The following is a 19,165-nucleotide window of genomic DNA, read 5'->3' as shown; positions in this document are numbered from 1 at the left end:
GTGGCAGCACTGTTTACATGTGGCAGCACTGTTTACATGTGGCAGCACTGTTTACATGTGGCAGCACTGTTTACATGTGGCAGCACTGTTTACATGTGGCAGCACTGTTTACATGTGGCAGCACTGTTGCAGCCGTTTTTACCGTTGAATGTTGCCATATGTTACAGGGAGTAAAACACGTCATTAAAATTATTTATATTTAATATTCTGGCCAGGATGGCTTTATGAGGCATCATAGAACTCGAGTAGAAATGTTGGTAGATCCAGATTAGTGGCTTGTCTCAGTACTAGGAGTACATTGTATGTTACAATTGTATGAATTGTGCAGCTAAAGGCCAGCTGCACAATGTTGCATGCAATATTTATAATTCAAGCTTACGTACAAAACGATGCACAAACAAGCGAAAAATTTCGTGCGTGCCTGCAGCACTCAGCCATCACTCTCTTCATAGAGCCACGTCCCTAACACTTATTCATTGGTTCATGTTAATACTTCACGACACTCGAGTTTTGTAACTAGTTAATAATAATACCTGGAACTAGAGCTTCAAAGATATAGGTATACATACAGGCCTCAGAATGGGCCTCACGCCAGCCATCGCTCAGCCTTTTAATGCACACAATATAAATTACAAGAAATGCCATAGAAATTACCGCTCTGCCAGACAGGCGAGTCCGCTGTGTACTTGAGTACACCGCTGTACTCAAATGCGGTGAGTACAGCGCTCTTGAGGGCTTCAAGATGATGGGTCATGACACGCATGGTCATGGCATGAGTCATGACACGCATGGTCATGGCATGAGTCATGACACGCATGGTCATGACATGAGTCATGACACGCATGGTCATGACATGAGTCATGACACGCATGGTCATGGCATGAGTCATGACACGCATGGTCATGGCATGAGTCATGACACGCATGGTCATGGCATGAGTCATGACACGCATGGTCATGGCATGAGTCATGACACGCATGGTCATGGCATGAGTCATGACACGCATGGTCATGGCATGAGTCATGACACGCATGGTCATGGCATGAGTCATGACACGCATGGTCATGGCATGAGTCATGACACGCATGGTCATGGCATGAGTCATGACACGCATGGTCATGGCATGAGTCATGACACGCATGGTCATGGCATGAGTCATGACACGCATGGTCATGGCATGAGTCATGACACGCATGGTCATGGCATGAGTCATGACACGCATGGTCATGGCATGAGTCATGACACGCATGGTCATGGCATGAGTCATGACACGCATGGTCATGGCATGAGTCATGACACGCATGGTCATGGCATGAGTCATGACACGCATGGTCATGGCATGAGTCATGACACGCATGGTCATGGCATGAGTCATGACACGCATGGTCATGGCATGAGTCATGACACGCATGGTCATGGCATGAGTCATGACACGCATGGTCATGGCATGAGTCATGACACGCATGGTCATGGCATGAGTCATGACACGCATGGTCATGGCATGAGTCATGACACGCATGGTCATGGCATGAGTCATGACNAAGTGGTACAGAGACTGGCATAGTCAAGACCCAAGTGGTACAGAGACTGGCATAGTCAAGACCCAAGTGGTACAGAGACTGGCATAGTCAAGACCCAAGTGATACAGAGACTGGCATAGTCAAGAAATTCACGAAGTAAAGCTAGCTAGAGTGTGCGTCATATCAAAGAATTGTACGCTTAGTTTTGTACGTCAATATTTCAATTATGCAGAGCATATGAAAATGTACGTATAAGGCCATAGAATGTACGTATTACTGTAGCGGTAAGCTTGTACATCAATAATGTCATCTAATGATAATATAATAGCAAAAATGAAGCTAGGCAGCATACCACATCAGCGACATACTATAGGAGAAATACATGTTCCGTCTGAACTACTTTATTATAACATTTGAATTATGGATAACATGCAGAACATCTTAGTATAAATAAAATTTCGTGGACTAACTCACCCTTTATAAAACGAGGGCAAATTGACGACGCTTAAAGAATGAGATTCGTAAAATAATATCTAGACACAAGACTGACCATCTAATGTCCTATGTATCTAATTATTAATTAGCTATTATCATACAGAAATAACGAGTAATCAATAATTATTTAGAGACTAAACAATTAACAAGCACTTAGCGCGTCAGTGGGAAGAACGGGATGGGCACATAAGCTCAGTTAAGCTGCCTCCTGCTTAAATGCGTCGTAAATGTAATGACCGTCAGACGGGACTATGATGGCAGTGGAGACTGTCCTAGCAGGTTACCGTGATGACAATGATAACTGTAAAAGTACTTGAACAAAACGATAATGATAACTGTCATGAAAATGACGTCTGTTTACCTACGACGATGTTCGTCATCGCATGTTTACTGTGATGTCTCACTAAATGCTGGACATGTGAGTAATGACGTTGCTAACTATGCAGATCGTTCACTATTGTCACATTAATTTATTCATCTCGGGTGCATATATTTGGCTATACCATGTACCGTCGCGTCTAGCGTCGCCTGCTCAGTAACATTAGAGTCCAACCTCACCGCTGTAGTCCTGTCCCGCCAGTCCTACAGTGAGATCCTAACCTAAGCTCACGCCGCTCTACCATCTCTTAGTGATCTTCTGCCCTAACGCTAGAGTCGTGGCTGTGCCATGAAACATTTACGAAACAGTTGGTCGATCATGAATGTTACGCTGGTGTTTGATACTTTATTTAAACTTCCTTCTTTTAACTGTTCTGTGCATCCGTGTTGACTGAAGTTTTAATTAACTGAAACCAAGTGCAATAAAATACCAGCGGCAGGAAACTAAATTCAAGTCATCGTCATTTAACAAAATAGTTGTCGGCGTTTGGTCGTAAGGCTCGAACGTTCTGACAACATAGAAAAGTGCGGCTCGCATCACGAACAGTCGGTGTTGTACCGTCGCGTCTAGCGTCGCCTGCTCAGTAACAATAGAGTCCAAGCTCACCGCAGTAGTCCTGTCCCGCCAGTCCTACAGTGAGATCCTAACCTAAGCTCACACCGCTGAGGCCGCTCTACCAACTCATAGCGATCTTGTGCTCTAACGCTAGAGTCGTGGCTGTGCCATGAAACATTTACGAAACAGTTTGTTGATCATGAATGTTAAGCTGGTGTTTGATATTTTAAACTTGTTTCTTTTTAACTGTTCTTTGCAAAAATAAAATTAAGTTTTATCCGTGTTGACTGAAGTTTTAATGAACTTAAACCAAGTGCAATAAATTGCCAGCGGCAGGAAACTAAATTAAAGTCAGTCGTCATTTAACAAAATAGTTGTCGGCGTTTGGTCGTAAGGCTCGAACGTTCTGACAACATAGAAAAGTGCGGCTCGCATCACTAGCAGTAGGTGATGTGTGTAATGATCTCTGCCAAGGCTGATTATCTTTAAATTTAATTTTTTTATCACTACCCATACGTTAATAATGATTCCAGTTGAATTAGATTAAAAACCTAATATATTTATTAACACTAATTAAAGAGTTAGTCAGCAAGGTTCTGGCGTCAAATATGGGAAGAATAGATAACATATAAATAATTTTCCACGTGGCGTACACAAATAAATCAATTCAGATAAAACCAATAAATAAATCAATTCAGAATATATAAAATAATTCTACGCAATCAGCGTGACAGCTGCATCTGCTACACGAGAAGGCACTTCTGCATTAACGGGTGTAATTGCTCTAACAGATCAAACAGTAATATCATTCAGTAGTTTTTTTTTAAGTCTAATTGGTCTTACAGATCAAATACATAATACTATTCCAGCAGTTTTTTATTAACACGAAGTGATTGGTCTAACAGATCAAATAGTAATATCATCCAGCAGTTATAAACTAAAAAGTTTAACTGGTCTAACAGATCAAAAAATATTGTCATCTAACACTGCGTTGAGCTTAATTAAACAGCATCAGAAATAAAACATTACCAGGTTCCATGAGTCATAAACTTGATTAAAAACTTTATAACTATCAAAATTTGAAGTCAACGTCAACAAGAAGAATTATAGTCTCAAAATTAAAATATCAACGCTAAGTTGTCAGGGAATTTGGTAAAAAGGACGACTTGCCCCCCAGGATGGGGGCGGCGGTGTCAGGGAAGGTCTGGCAGTCGTCCCTCGTCTTGACGTGGCCAGACTCCGACACGTCGATGGGGTACAGCAAGAGATGCGAGTCTCGGCGCTCGGGTTCATCGCCCAAGAATTGCTGCAAATTCTCCTGCCCGATGCTGCGCATCGACTGCATGCACTCAAGTTTACTGGGGTCGATGTGTTCTTCTTTGTGTTCACCGCAGTGTTCGGCCCACAGCGCCCGTCGGAATGTGTGAACGGCCCCTTGCACCAGCCCGTCGCCCATAGTTTCCTTCGTGTGGTCAGTTTCGTAGGCGCCGATGGCCATCTCCGTGTCGCGGTTGCCGTTCATGCTGCGCTCGTTGATGTTGGCCGAGCCGATGATGATGTACTCATCATCAACTATCATCATCTTGGAGTGCACGTAAATCATGAAGCGCATGTGCGACCGGGCTTTCTCGGCAACAGAGTCGCTCTCCGGCGGGTCCAGCCCGTCTGGGACGTCGTCAGGAGACTCGCGCTTACCGAGGCAGAAGAAGCTGAGGTAGTCGGTGGGGTGGGCATCCGACCCCACCCGCTTGAGGGTCTTGGCGATCTTGCGGTACATCATGTCCATGGTGCGGTACTGCCAGTACAAGATCTCCTGCACCGCCCCTGAGGCTGGATCTCCTTCTGGGTGGATGGGTACCAGGATGTATACCCGGAAGTCTTCGCCATCGTCGATCGCACGGGTGATCCGCGTTACGATCTCCAGGGGGACAAGATGTGTACACTTGGCTTCTTGAACGAGCCAGCCATGCGAAGAGCCCAGGAAATATTGATTTTCGATAAAAATGAATCGATTGGCTCGCCGTATGTGATGCACGTACGCCCTCTGGATGGTATTCTCGTACAGGCGGCCCTTCCTCATCAATAGCTTGTCCAAGACGTCGGTTCGGAAGTGGGCAGAGTCAGAGTTGATGGATCTGAACAGCTGACAGTTCCAGTTGCCGCTGCATGACGAGTAATCGAGATCGAAGTCGCGTGCTGACAAAGGGTATAGTCTGTTCTCCTTGTCCTGGGCTTGGCAGCGCCAGCGTTCCACGAAATTGTCGTGAACGTCAAGGGCTGCTGGGCCGTCAACGTAAGCATGAATGTCGTGCCAGGGCTGCCGTGGTCCCACGGTAACTTTGGAAGGACAACATCCGTTGTAGAAATCATTCGAGTGTTCGACAGGAAGCGTCCTAAAGAGGGGGTGATCGGGCGTGTCCCACCTGCCGTCTGTTAGATCCAGACCTCCGACGTACGCCACTAAGCGACGTTTACACTCATCGTCACCCTCTATCGGTACGTCGAGGATGACGGACTTCTGGTGGTGGGTGTAACACGTTGACACGAAATTCGTCTCCATGACTTTACCTTTGTTTTTGGTGCGTGGCGCCAAGACGACCTCGACTTCAGTGCCGTCGAAGTATATCCTGGTATCCTCATCGTGGGTGCCCATGACGCCAGGAGTGTACATGTCCGTGGACGTGAGTTCGTTCCAGACGAGGAGGAGCACACGCACTCCTTCTTCTGCCTTTCTCTTAAGCAGTTCTCCCAGAGACTCGTGGTCCCCGTCACGCTCCAAGCTGATGTCCGTCTTTACGCTCCAACCTGTGATGTAAATAAGTTTTTGCGCGCCTTCGAAGTGTCGGGCGATATCCTTCCACAGTTGTGGGGGATCGTATGGTTCTCCGTCGGTTCCTGGGACATCAGTTATGGGAGGTACGGCGGGGGTGTGGGCATCTTGGTATAACTTGAGATGACAGTTCCCCCGCATGGGGAAGATGGTATCGAGCACTTCATTGGACCGTGTGATGGACGTCACCGACTTGAACTGCATGGAAATATTGAGTGCACCAGCGGGGTTACCGCTCTTGCTCATCAGAGGATACCACCCAGATATGGGCTCCTCACTTAATAGGTCCTCAGCCCTGATGTTCAGGTACCCCATGCACTCCACCTTCAGGAGATCCAAGTCCTTGACTGAGAAGAGGAAGCTCTCGGCCTCATGGCACATCTCGATGCGGTATTTCTCACTCCAGTGCGGGTTCAGGGAGTTATAAATGATGGAGGTTTTGGCAATCCGGCAGCTGCGTTTGCCCCCTGCGCAAGTGTCCACGGTCACGTATGGGTCGGAGACGTCCTTTGTGGACCTGAACCAGGAAATATCGACGTCTGGCAGGTCCCTGCCCCCGAGGATGTCGAGGTACAGCACACCGTGCAGGAAGACCATGTTGCCGGTCGCCGCGACGCCCGAAGGCCCCGTACAACCTGACCAAAATAAACGTTGTTAGGAAAGAAAAATTACTCGTCATTCATCTTGCAAAATTATCAAAATTCCACACAAGTTAGCTGTGAAAAACTATGTGATAACACCTATTAGATGTGTTTATAATGAAGGGGTTATCATGGCTCTTATGAAGTTCATTACCATCAGAGACATTGTATGAGCCATCACACTCCGCATATCCAGCATGAGACATCTCACTCCACATACCCAGCATGAGACATCACACTCCGCATACCCAGCATGAGACATCACACTCTGCATACCCAGCATGAGACATCACACTCTGCATACCCAGCATGAGACATCACACTCTGCATACCCAGCTGTACCAGCATCGTGACCACGTGTACCAGCATCATGACCACGTGTACCAGCAAAATGCTTGCAATATTTAAAGCTAACAACTATACAACGCTACTGAAATTATTCATAAATGATCAGTTGACATTCACGTAGAAAGAAGTAGCTCGATCTCAGAGGCGCTAACTCATCAGCATGCAAAGTAGGAGACTACAAATAAGAATTAATAGAGGATACATGGACGAGTTAATATTTAAAGGAAAACAATTCTAATGCATAACAAAGGTAGAGCGTTACCAACTCAACAGGAATGCAGGACTTACAGCATATATAGTACCGCCAGTCCCTTCTCTTGGGGGCGTGGGCAAGTCCCCTCGTCTGGTGGACTTTACTCCCCTCAGAGGGCTCATTCTGGACAGAGTAATCCCCCGACCTAACCCCACAGAGACTCGCCCCCGCGTTATATATCCCCACAGCGAGATGCTGCACCATACACAGCATACACATTGTGTGGTGTGAGGGTGCTGAATGGTATTATGGGTGGTAAATTAGAGTGGTAAGTGGTGAGATTAGAGTGGTAAGTGGTGGGATTAGAGTGGTAAGTGGTGAGATTTAGAGTGGTAAAATCTCAGGTTGGTGGGTGGTTAATAGTCTGATTGGCGAGTGCTATATTACCTGTCACGTAGCGTCGTAATTTATTAAAGGTAATATTGGGCGCAGAACGCTGTGAGTTAATATAGGGCGCTACTATTGAAGCGTATTGAAGGCTTTACTTAATAATGTGTTGTGTAATTGAAGGAAAACGATGTGTGATAAACTACGATCTTAATGGTAAATGAATGGTGACTGAGGCGTCGGGTCAGATGTCTACACGACGTGGGCTGTGTAGGTCTGTTATATTAGGCAAGTCACCAGTTCAAATCTGGTAATGAAATTATATGCGGAACATTGTTCACTGTTTGTTCATTGCTGACGACTTTGCGGTTACTCACGTCGTTGCTCACCATATTTCCATAATGGTACCCCACCACACATATTACTAGCACTTGTTAATTGCCACTGTTACGTTTAATCACAACACGTAGGCATTTAGTAGGCGGGCCAACAAACTTAACTGGTGCAATATAGGCCCGAACTCTAAAAACAACCCATGGCAATAGTGGGTAATTTTTGCTTCAATTTGGAATAATTTAGCTTCCTATCTAAAAACAATTAGCGTTTATAGCCTGGAAAATATTGAGTATATACACTACTAGTAGTACTCGTGAGGTCTGGTACAAATTTCACAGAGCTAAGTGCACTTCTCTAAAAGATATGAGGTAAAAACTGGAATATGTTTTTTGTAGAATCTGAGGCTATAGAGCCACACGAACACATACATATCACCGGCTGGACTACAGCTCACAAGCTCTTGGTAATAAAACAAATTTTGTAACACTTTAACCGTTACACAACGCCACTGTGAATGTCGGAAGGCTTTAATATTTATGCAGTATTTTTGCGTCAGACCTAAGGCCACAATAACGTACGTTGACGTCGGACTAGTACAAACTATTAATAAGGTACACGATTGTGCGTGATTACTAGGGTATTAGCTATAGTAATTTACATAATACGGGCACTAATTACTTTAATACTGGTAACCTGAAAACAAAAAAGAATAAATCAGTTCAAGGGCAAAATATCCATAACATTAAACCTTGAAACAAAAAGTTCAAGCAAGAGGCCCGTTAATGATAGCAACGAAGTCAATAGACACTCAAACAACCACCTGAACCGAGATAAACTTAGCGTTAACAAGAGCTACAATTAAATTAGGCAGCGATGTTCCATGAACCTGCGCCTGGCGCGTGCAGTGACGTTTCTGCCACGCGTTAACGTGGCGTCTTGTGACGTCATCGCTGCATGTGGCGGCCAGCGCGACTGGTGACGTCACCGCTGCATGTGGCGGCCAGCGCGACTGGTGACGTCACCGCTGCATGTGGCGGCCAGCGAGACTGGTGACGTCACCGCCGCGCCAGACGGAATGCGCCTCAAAAGAGGAGGGGTATGTACGCGGTCAAGAATAAGATAAAATACGCGCTCAGATAGTGTAAGTGTACGAAAAAAGGATGCAATACGCGCCTTAAAAGTTCAAGGTGAGCGAGCAACCCGGAAGAAGCGACACGCGCGCGGCGTTCAAGACGCCGCAGTTGAAGGTACCGAGCCTTAGTCAAGGACAAGTGTTAGGAACTAGCATTCCTTACCGAGTAATCCTTGCTTCTGAACGGGTTACACGACCTGTCATGGCTGACAAAATGTTTTTATTATAATACGAATAATGTTTTTTATTATATTCGGACGCTCATCCGTCTATCGTAACTTGTACGAGGACTGCGTTAAGTATAGCCAGGTTTTCAAACTTTTAACGTCATTGGTAAACAAACTTTCGACACCCACACATCATCTATGTGTCTGATGCCAGGCAAGGGAGCTTGAGTGATACAGAAAACGGGTAGAATCACACCGTCTTTGCTGTGCTCCTCTTAAGTTCATAGCCCGCGGATGTGTGCCAGGAAATAAGGTAGTCGTTACGAGGCTCAATGACAATTGTAATCGTAAAGCGAACAACTTCTTAAATGTGTCGTAATATTAATAATGAGAATCACCGCCTCACTCATAGAAATGAGTGAGATTTTATCCAATAAGCGAAACGTATTTATCGGTTCATTGTGGGCCATCCTGACCCAGTTTGGCCAGGCAAAACGGCGGGCGCATCATTGCTAGGTCAGCTTACTGCTTGTGCTGTGTTCGATAAAGTTCGTCACTTTTTGGACAATATGACGCATTCAATTGGGTGCAGCGTTGAGCAGCAAAGTACAGCTAATTTATTTCAAAGTTGTATTAAAAGTTACACACTTGTGAGATATGATGAACCCCTTCCTATTACACATGAATAATAGTTAAGCTATACGAATAATAGTTAAGCTATACTAGTATAGTTATTATTTATTATTATTTATATATATTATTTAGTAGTATATAGTTATTATTAGGAAGATGATTGTTCGATCGTCTAAAGAAGCTGGGAGTTTCAGAAGATAACAAGTTGTTATGTGACGCAGTAACCCCGATGGCAATACAATAAATTTTTGTGCTGAGCTCCATAAGGAAATAATAAGTGATTAATTTCATAATGAATATCTTCTTAAACTTTCTCTTTTGAACATATTTTTTTAGTTAAATAAAAGTATTTATTCCAGTTCAAGATACTGATTCATAATGCATTCGTGACTTGATGATACATATATGCCTCAGAGGAATAATAAGTTAGAGATGGTCAGCACTCTCAGGAGTTCAAGTTGCTGACATTATTATTAGATGTTATAAAAACCACACCAAGTGAAAACAAACTAATTATTGAGCAAGATTGAGGGAGCCCCAAAAAGAAGAAATACCTATACACAAAATCACAACTATATTGCCACAACAAAATGAAACTAGACAATAAGAAGAAGTACATGCAACAACAATAGCACAGATGTGAACAAATCATTACAAGCAGGCATGAACTGAGGAGATCAATAAAGAGTAGAGCAATAACTTCAAAACAATAATAAATCAACATTTCTTGCAAAATTACCAATAATAAGCAATTTATGGTAACCAATGATAACAATAATGAAGCAATCAACAACTGCTACAGAACAAGAGGATGTAAGATCAGTGACCTACCCACCACCTAGTGCAGACGTGCTCAGCTCAGTCCTCTGCACCAGAGGCACTTCAGTACATAATGGGTGCAATACATTTATTATGGTACTAATAAAAAGACCCAAGTACTAGTAGAGTCCTAAAATAAACCATACATATAACCTTGATTAGAAGGTTTCTTTGTAATCTGGATTTTGTTTTGTTTTCAGCTAATATGGCAGAAATGTTGAGAAATCTTAATACCTATTTATGTGTGATTAACACAAATTTGTCCATTAAATTTATGTGTGCCACTGCTGGTCAAGTAGTACATCAAGATATAAATACTAGTAATTTATTTGATTAATTTGTTAAAAGTTTTCTTTAAATTCTCAGAAATCTACAATACCATGATGAATATTCAATGCATTAAATGTTCCTTAACCCAATTGAAGCATAAATATATATAAAAGATATATTCGGGATAAGAGATATATAAAGATATATACATAATATACATAATACATATACATAATACATAAAGATATATTTACTCTTATGTATTTTCCTGAATTTAAACATATTCAAGGAGTAATTTCCTGTTGAATAACCTATTAAATATGGTCATTACTAAGAAAAAATGTAATACAGTTAAAATTTAATCATTCAAATCCCAAGAATAAATTTCTAACTTTAATTTTAATTCAATTTCATTTAGTGAAAAGAATTATTTTAAAAGATATTGCTATTTTGGCTGTTTTAAAAAATGAGGAATGTGTGTGTCAGTCTCATTGTCCCAAGTCAAAAATGTAATTTAAATGCCCATATTTCAATTATTGGCCTTAATAAGGGATGCTCCTATGTACCTATGGAGCAATAACCTAGTAATTAATTTCTGATTTATTAAGGCATGATAATGTTGCCTCCAACACAAACTGGGGAGAGGGGGCTATGGTGGGACTTTTTGGGAGGAGATTGAAGCAACCATATGTGGTCACTCCTTGTGAAAGAGTTGAATGTGCCTTTTGATTTTGATCAATCTCATACTTTTTACAATCATTATCCCAATAGAACACAAATTGAGTAGTTTGATTGGTGCCCTAAATAGTAATGTAAAGAATAAATAATAAAATCTGTCCAATAAATACAAAGAAAAACTTATATAAAGTAATATAAGGCAGAAGGCACCAATGAAGCAAAGCAAATGCCTCTGCTTGCACTCAATTTTGCCTGTGTTTATGAGTATTATTATGACCCTTGCCTAATTTATATCATAAAAATGAGGGAAATAGAAGCTCTTAGCATGTCACAATAGAAAATTATGACTAAAATGACAGATTTTGCCCATAATTATTGGGAAATTCAAACCAATGTTCCGCATCAACAGCCAGGTACGAGCCTGCCAGTAGTTGAATGTTGTGCTGATCATTATTACAGCATGCAGTTAGATGGCATTGAAAGTTAAATGAATGACTCAGAGGCTTTGGCTTGGAACTACTCTATGAGTCTATATACTATCTTGACCTTGCAGGCTTGCACTGCAAGCTTTTGCCCATGAAAAAGTGAATGAAAGTAGCTGAAAATGGTCAGTTAGACAGTTGCAGAACCAAACTGCAGCTGGCTGGTGATGCCACTTTCCTCTGCCCTCTTTAGTCATTGAAGCCACATTTGGAGTTTGGACTCAATTGCAATTCATAAGCCAGGACCCAGACTAATGAGAAAAATTTCTACTTTCTGAACCCCAACTGGATTTTTCAAGCCATGGTTTTATGGACTTGCAAGCAATGATTCAATTTTTTTTTGAGCTGTGAATTCCATATCCCAGCCATGAAGAGCCATTAACAAGCTGCAAACTCATTTGAAAGTACTGTGCACATGTTACCCAGAATAGAACGGCAACAATAACTGTTTCTTTTCCATAGAAACAGCAACAATAACATTTGTCTTTACTTTAGAGACAACTTAACATGTGATGATGCAGTTTGACATGACCAAAACTATGTGATCTCTAACAAAACATTTTGGGTTCGCAGGCTGGAATTCTAAGAATGGAAGTTCACTTATAAAAAAGCTATCCACCCAAGGTGAAAAGCTTTCCTTGGATACAGTGCTCTGCCAGCCTGCCAGGAGACTGACTATAAACAAAAAAGAGGATCAAAAGTGGACAAAATGTTTCAATTGTATAGTACATTAGGTTTGTAATAGAATTATTTGAATTTCTGTTGTTTGTTATTTTTTACTTGTCTTACATTTATTGTTTTTTTTAAACAATTTCCAGGCCTTTTGTTTGTAATGATCAAGTTTCAGTTAAGTACCGTTATTTAGTTAACCAGTACTGTATTACATATATCATACTTGGGGGTGGGGCTTATGGGCACAACCAATCACAGCTTGAAAGCATCCCCATCAGCCAATCACAGCTTGAAAGCAGATAATATTACAATTCCATTATCCAATCAAAGCTGGAAAGCTAAAAGTGGCTAAAATAACAAACCAATCACAAATGAAATTCTGGAAAGGGATAGGATATGTAAATAATAGACAAAGTGTAAAGTTCCTGGCCTTTCCAAGCTTTCAGGTCTTGCTTTCCAATATGCTATGTGTACTGGTTAATTTATTATCCCTCTAGAATTCCACACTGTATGGGTTGACTTGTTATACAGGATATTTTGGTGGGGGCATGCAGCGTGGTACTAACAACTAAGTCCTGCAAAAGTTGAAAATGTTATGAAATGATGTGTTTGTGAACTGCAATTACTTCAAACAAATAAAAATACATGACATTAGAGCTGCAAGATTTCATACCTACTGAAATTATATGATACTAGTTGCAATATTTCAGAAAAAAGTCGGACTTTTTGTTTTTTCCCAACTAGGACCAAGGCACTAGTTCAACTTCAGCCTAGGGTAAACGCGGTATATTCCAACATCGTAGGTAATTCCGTCACTTCTCTAGTTTTTCCTTTATATTAAGCTTTGTTTTAGTTCCATGCGTTCATTGATGGTTGAAATGGTGACGTCATACATTTGCGTGTCGAAATACTGCAAAAACACTAGGTNATATTTAATAAATTATTATTATTACTACTTCAATATGCAAGATTTTGGAAAGTACAAACAAGTAAATATATTTTGCATCTGTTCATACATCATATGATCATACTTAATTAGTCTTAGTGTTGGTTTCATAAAAATGAATTTCTGTGATTAGTGTTTACTGTTTAGTTCTGCTACTTGACACTTCTGCTTGCCCGCGAACGGGTTAAAAACGCACTTAAAATAGAGCAGGAGACACACACAAGTGACACAACATGTCCTCAAACCGAGCCCATGGTTAACACTTGATAGTTGATCCAGTTCTCTTCTAACTGCCTCATTGAATCACAAATCTAACATGGCGTAACACAAGCCTCTGCTGGTCTTCGGCGCCCCTTGTCGGAGTTATGAAGCTGCTTTGGTAAACAAGGATGAAGTCATTAGAGAAGAATGAAACGTTCCCATTTGTTGCTAGTTCATTATTGGTAACAGAAGCATTTTTCAACTCTTATCGAGTACCTTAGCTGGATATTGCATGCATATAAATAATATAATGTCTGGGCCACAGCGAATACAGAATTTGTTGAAAACCAGGGACATAACTATGGAGCGGCACAACCACACTCGACAACATCTCACGCACAACTGCTTCATCCGCGTTTTGCTTCATGCTTGTGGCTGTTAATTATAGACTTCGGTCACTAAGAAAAATGTATTAAAATATACTCTTCCTCAATATGTTATTTACTTACACTTATTCGCTCCTGTAATGTCTTATAGAAATAACATATTCAAACTTCTAGTTGATGTTACATCTAGAAATTCAAACATTCAGAAGAAAAAATCAATTAATTATTAAAAAAACTGGCTCAAACCTAAGCTCACCTTCGTCTGCCTCATTGTCCTTGCGCTCCTGGTAGTCCTCGACGGCTGCCTCGATTCGGGTGGCCACAGTGGCCACCATCTTTTTCAGGAACATGGTCATCAGCAATCGTTCGTTTGTTAATTTGAATTCTTTAAGTATAAAAGTGTCGTTTTCCAAAATTTTTTTCTGGCATTAGGTATCCTACAACAGGTATTATTAATAAACACTGATTTTTTATTTGTTTGGTTGACAGCTGCCCGTATGTTTTTTTTCTGCGCTTCTTGGGTAGCGAAATAATAAGTTCAGCCTTTCATCAGTTCACATTCTGTAAGGGTAATTATGAAGGTACAGTAGTATTGATTGGCTACTGCCTTGACAGGTCGCATGAATAAGTCACTGTATTATCATTATTAATTTGCAACAAAAATAACTTTAAATTTATGAACAAATATAATAAAATAAGTAAACGGTACGACGAAAAATTTCTCTTTTATTCGTTCCGTTGCATGATTTGATTGCACTGGAAAATTTACATATATGCAATATACCCTTTAATAGAAGTTTTATAGCGCACTAAACGCAATATATACGTAATGGGTACGAATTTCAAATTTGATGAAAACAGTGAACCTCCTCCACCCACTGAAAGAAGGGGACAGCTTACCACCATAGATTCAACGCATTTTAACGATTCTTACGAAACGAAACTTGCAATAGATGCTTTAACATATATTCTAGGAATGGACATACGACAAAACTGATGTCTATTCACTTATCATTTATTATGAATAAAAAATAATTGCTCTGCAGGAGTAAAATTATGAATCAAATAAATTTTTTTACTCAAGTTTTATTTGGACCCCATAAACGTTGGCCACAGGTCAGACGAAAGCTCAGCTGCTCGACCACCAGCACCTCACACTGCCAGCCCGACACTGCAGCTTGCGAGTGCCAAGTAAGTAGCCAACTACCAACACACAACTTCAAGAAGAAACGCTCACAATAGAACGTCTTGAGACATGTCCTCAAATTATTAATCTAAGATTAGAATTAAGTAAAGTAATGATATTTGTGTTCTTGTGCGAAATTTCTCGATAGAAAAATTTGTTGTCGCTGTCTTCAATAAATTAAAGAATGTGAATAGTGAAAAGGCGTTCAAGATGTACTTTCAGCAAATCATTTCTGTAGATCTCAAGAAATTTTAGGCAACACCGCGCACATGTCTTCTTATCATGAGAGCTACGATGCTTACTAGCGCTTCCGCTTGTACGATAAGCTATGTGGCCAGTTTCCTGTGCAGTGAGAGGACTGAAGCCTGTCTCTTATACACATCTAGATGTGTATAAGAGACAGAATATACAGTGATTATATCGGCTTCAGGTGTAAGTTAAATTATGGAGCAGATGGGTTTTATCGCTAGCACTAACGGGAATACATTTATAAGAGATATTATGTGGGTCATTTCTGCGTCAGACAAGGTAAGATCTGAAAATGTACAACTCAGCGGAAGTGTTACGAGGCCACAACCTCGGCCCTCAGTAGGACAACCTGTCCGCGTCCTGCTGACCGGACCGACCTCGGGTGCCCCAGCGCCTGCTTCGGCCTCACGCTGGCCTCATCTGTAGTTGTTATCGTGTACAACTGTACATCCTCAGGATTATTCTATCAGGATAACGCGGGGATCCCATGCGACTGTCAGATACTGGTCCACGATTTAAGTAGTCATTCAGTCACAACAACAATTGTTAACATCTGTCAGAATTCGTTTAACATCCAGTCTAGAGTAAACGAATTAGTCACTTTAATGAAATTTCCCAAAACATTACGTAGGATTACTTTCTATGTATTTATTTCAAATAAAAATTAATTTGAAATTGAACTGATTGAAAAACCAAATATATTTGCGAGTTCGAACTTGAAAATGTGCTTGCGAGCAATAATATTTATTCGCTATCTCAGATAATCCATTAGAAATGTGCACGTCATATGAACTTTGCGACCAATAATTAGTGTCTGCATCCTCGAAATTGGTTGATCCCGACANATGGCACCGCTGTCAACAAATGGCACCGCTGTCAACAAATGGCACCGCTGTCAACAAATGGCACCGCTGTCAACAAATGGCATCGCTGTCAACAAATGGTACCGCTGTCAACAAATGGCACCGCTGTCAACAGATGGTTTCGCTGTCAACAAATGGCACCGCTGTCAAGTGGCGCCGCTGTCAACAAATGGCGCCGCTGTCAACAGATGGTTTCGCTGTCAACAAATGGCACCCCTGTCAACAAATGGCACCGCTGTCAACAAATGGCACCACTGTCAACAAATGGCGCACTTGCACCTTGGGGGTGCCCACGTAAGGTTACAAATTAAGAGCAATCTTAAAAAAGTTCGACTGAAACAACGAGTACAGCATTGTATTAATTTACCATTGATTAACTACTAGTGAAACAATTGAATTGATCATTTGCAGGGTTAACCGTTGTTCAGCGAGTTGACCATTATCTAATTAGTACCATTTCCCGCAGCTAACTCGTTTAGATTAACGGTTTTCAGGTTTACTAAGCGTAATGACTAACATTAATCCATTTATTCACAAATTATTTCCCGGATTCATCATTTTAGTCTATAATTATTATGTGGATAATGAGTGAATCTGAATCTCCCTAGTCGTCACGTATCGTGATGGATTTCCGTTCATCGTACCGAATTATTTGCCACTATTGCGGATTAGAAATAAAAAACAAAGTCACCATCTACTTCAGGAAAATAATTTATCATATAAATATCGAATTGTAAATGATGAATATACCGCACAAAGTATCTATTTCGGTTCTTCAACACTTTGGTTTCAAATGAGCTTCCATATTATTCGTGACCTTACGAAATTGGGAGTCATTTTTTGTTATAGTTCATCGTATTTTGTATCAACTGCGATATTGCGGATCAAATGTTATCTTCTACATTGCTTATTTTCAAATTTCCCGGATTATTATGTCTCGCTCCGGATTAACAGCCACTGTCAATGATTATATTTATCCCATGGCATATGAATTGTTCAGAGAATGACTTCTGTGCAAACTGAACAGTCACAGCGCAGTTGAGTGAACACTTGTGCAACTTGAGCAACACTTGCTTGCCATTACAAGGCGACGACCGCAACGCAACCTCCCTCCGCAACGGTCAGCCTTGCACTGGACTTTTAGATCTTGATTCTTGAGTCTTGACTGTTGACAGCTTGTAGACTTGTAGTCAATGTAGTGCAGGGCTTAGGCCACAATACGAAACCGATGTCATCATACACTAGTCAGTATAGTCACTAGTTAGGCAGCATGGTGCGATGGTGCAGAAGCTCTCTTTTATTACACTGGAAATGAAAATAGGGAAACAAAATAATGCGCAAGGAATACTGACTACACAACAACCCATCCCAACAACTGCCCGGCTTACACAACTGGATTTGAAAGAACCTACAGGAAAATTAAACTAAAACAAGCATCGAACAGACGCGCCGTGATGTGCATAACATTTTTTGAGTAAAATTAAAGCTCTGCGGGGTCACTGGGTACGAAAGTAAGCTTGCGTCAAAGTGAATTATAATTAATCTGACCAAGGTGTAAGCGAATACTGACGTTTTCAATTTCGTATATTCAAAGCAATACAATTAAAGCTTTAAACAGTATCTCTTGCTATTAGACACGAAAGCAAAACTTACGTTCATTGCTAAAATATCAATAACATTTTAAATCTATGAGAAAACAATGTCAGTAGAATTTTTACCTCCAGTTATACTTAGACCGTTGAATTAATAATGAATTTATAACAGTAAAATGGTACTACATAATGAAGCAGTCTAAATGCATGGAGCAACAGACGGCAAGAACAAGGCAGATCTGGCAAGATGTTCACAGCACAATTAACTATCACTAATGACAACTAATAACTAATGGTATAGATGACAGATCATAGTAATGTGTATTTTGTAACAATTGTAGCACGTGAAGGCAGGGAAGTGACGTTGCAACATTGCGACTTACGCCAATCAATTTTTTAGCGCTGTGTATTTGTGAAACACACCCGCGTATAGGAGTGGTATAGAAGAGGGTCTAGCATCATAGTTTGCATAAACAACTTAATAATTTAACGACCATATTACTCAATAAAACCTGACCATTTATTGGCCCCCGATCAAAACCTGGCCAAAATATAAAAGTTTCACACAAACCATTAAAGTCGGAACGTATGTAGATAAAAACATAGGAAATGAGCGCGACATAACAAGAGATTTAAGATTCTTAGACACCTTCAGATTCATGTCGTCATCATTGGATGAATTATCAAAAATTTATCAGAGCATGTGGAATTGAAAAGACATTTCCCTAACAATAAACAGTTCAAATTGATATAAAACAAAGGTATCCACACGATTACATGGATATCTACGGTGAATTAATTCGATTAATTTCAACATCGAGGGATGAATTCTATAACAAATTAAATGATAAACATATATCCGATAAAGAATATGAACACGCTAAAGAGGTTTTGGATGTATTCAAATGTAAAAATTGAAAGATTATCATAATCTCTACATCAAAGTTGATGCCTTGTTATTAAGTGAAGTGTTTGAGAACTGTAGAGACACCTGTTTGAAAACATATAAATTTGATCCAGCTCATCATTTCACAGCTCCGGGTTTACCATTCAGTAAAGATTACTGACATATGTGAATTCAATGTTGGATTTCATTCTAACCTCTTCCTCAAAAAAGTGATCGAAACCGTCTCAATGTATTTATAATCTCGGTCAATAAATATATGAGCTAATTTACCATATGAAATAATTGATAAACATAAGAT

General features: G+C 40.7%; 1 protein-coding gene across 5 annotated transcripts; it reads right to left on the bottom strand.

Annotated features, from left to right (window-relative positions):
- Positions 1–4,040: 4,040 nt before the first annotated feature.
- On the bottom strand, positions 4,041–14,661 carry LOC108669220 (phospholipase D alpha 1). 5 transcript variants are annotated; one of them, XM_018156523.2, is made up of 2 exons: positions 14,327–14,661; positions 4,041–6,414 (listed from the first exon to the last, which is right to left on the bottom strand). In XM_018156523.2, exons 1-2 carry the CDS (start codon positions 14,424–14,426, stop codon positions 4,082–4,084), a joined length of 2,433 nt encoding a protein of 810 aa, XP_018012012.1. In that variant the 5' UTR covers positions 14,427–14,661; the 3' UTR covers positions 4,041–4,081. The 5 variants fall into 5 exon arrangements, with proteins under 5 accessions (XP_018012012.1, XP_018012013.1, XP_047736123.1 ...); XM_018156524.2 differs by lacking the exon at positions 14,327–14,661 and adding an exon at positions 10,448–10,736; XM_047880167.1 differs by lacking the exon at positions 14,327–14,661 and adding an exon at positions 10,452–10,736.
- Positions 14,662–19,165: the final 4,504 nt, after the last annotated feature.

Source organism: Hyalella azteca, unplaced genomic scaffold (genome assembly GCF_000764305.2).
Source record: "Hyalella azteca isolate HAZT.00-mixed unplaced genomic scaffold, Hazt_2.0.2 contig4798, whole genome shotgun sequence".
Taxonomy (NCBI): domain Eukaryota; kingdom Metazoa; phylum Arthropoda; class Malacostraca; order Amphipoda; family Hyalellidae; genus Hyalella; species Hyalella azteca.
Note: the sequence above shows the minus strand (reverse complement) of the source record. Positions and strands in the feature narration are given on the sequence as shown.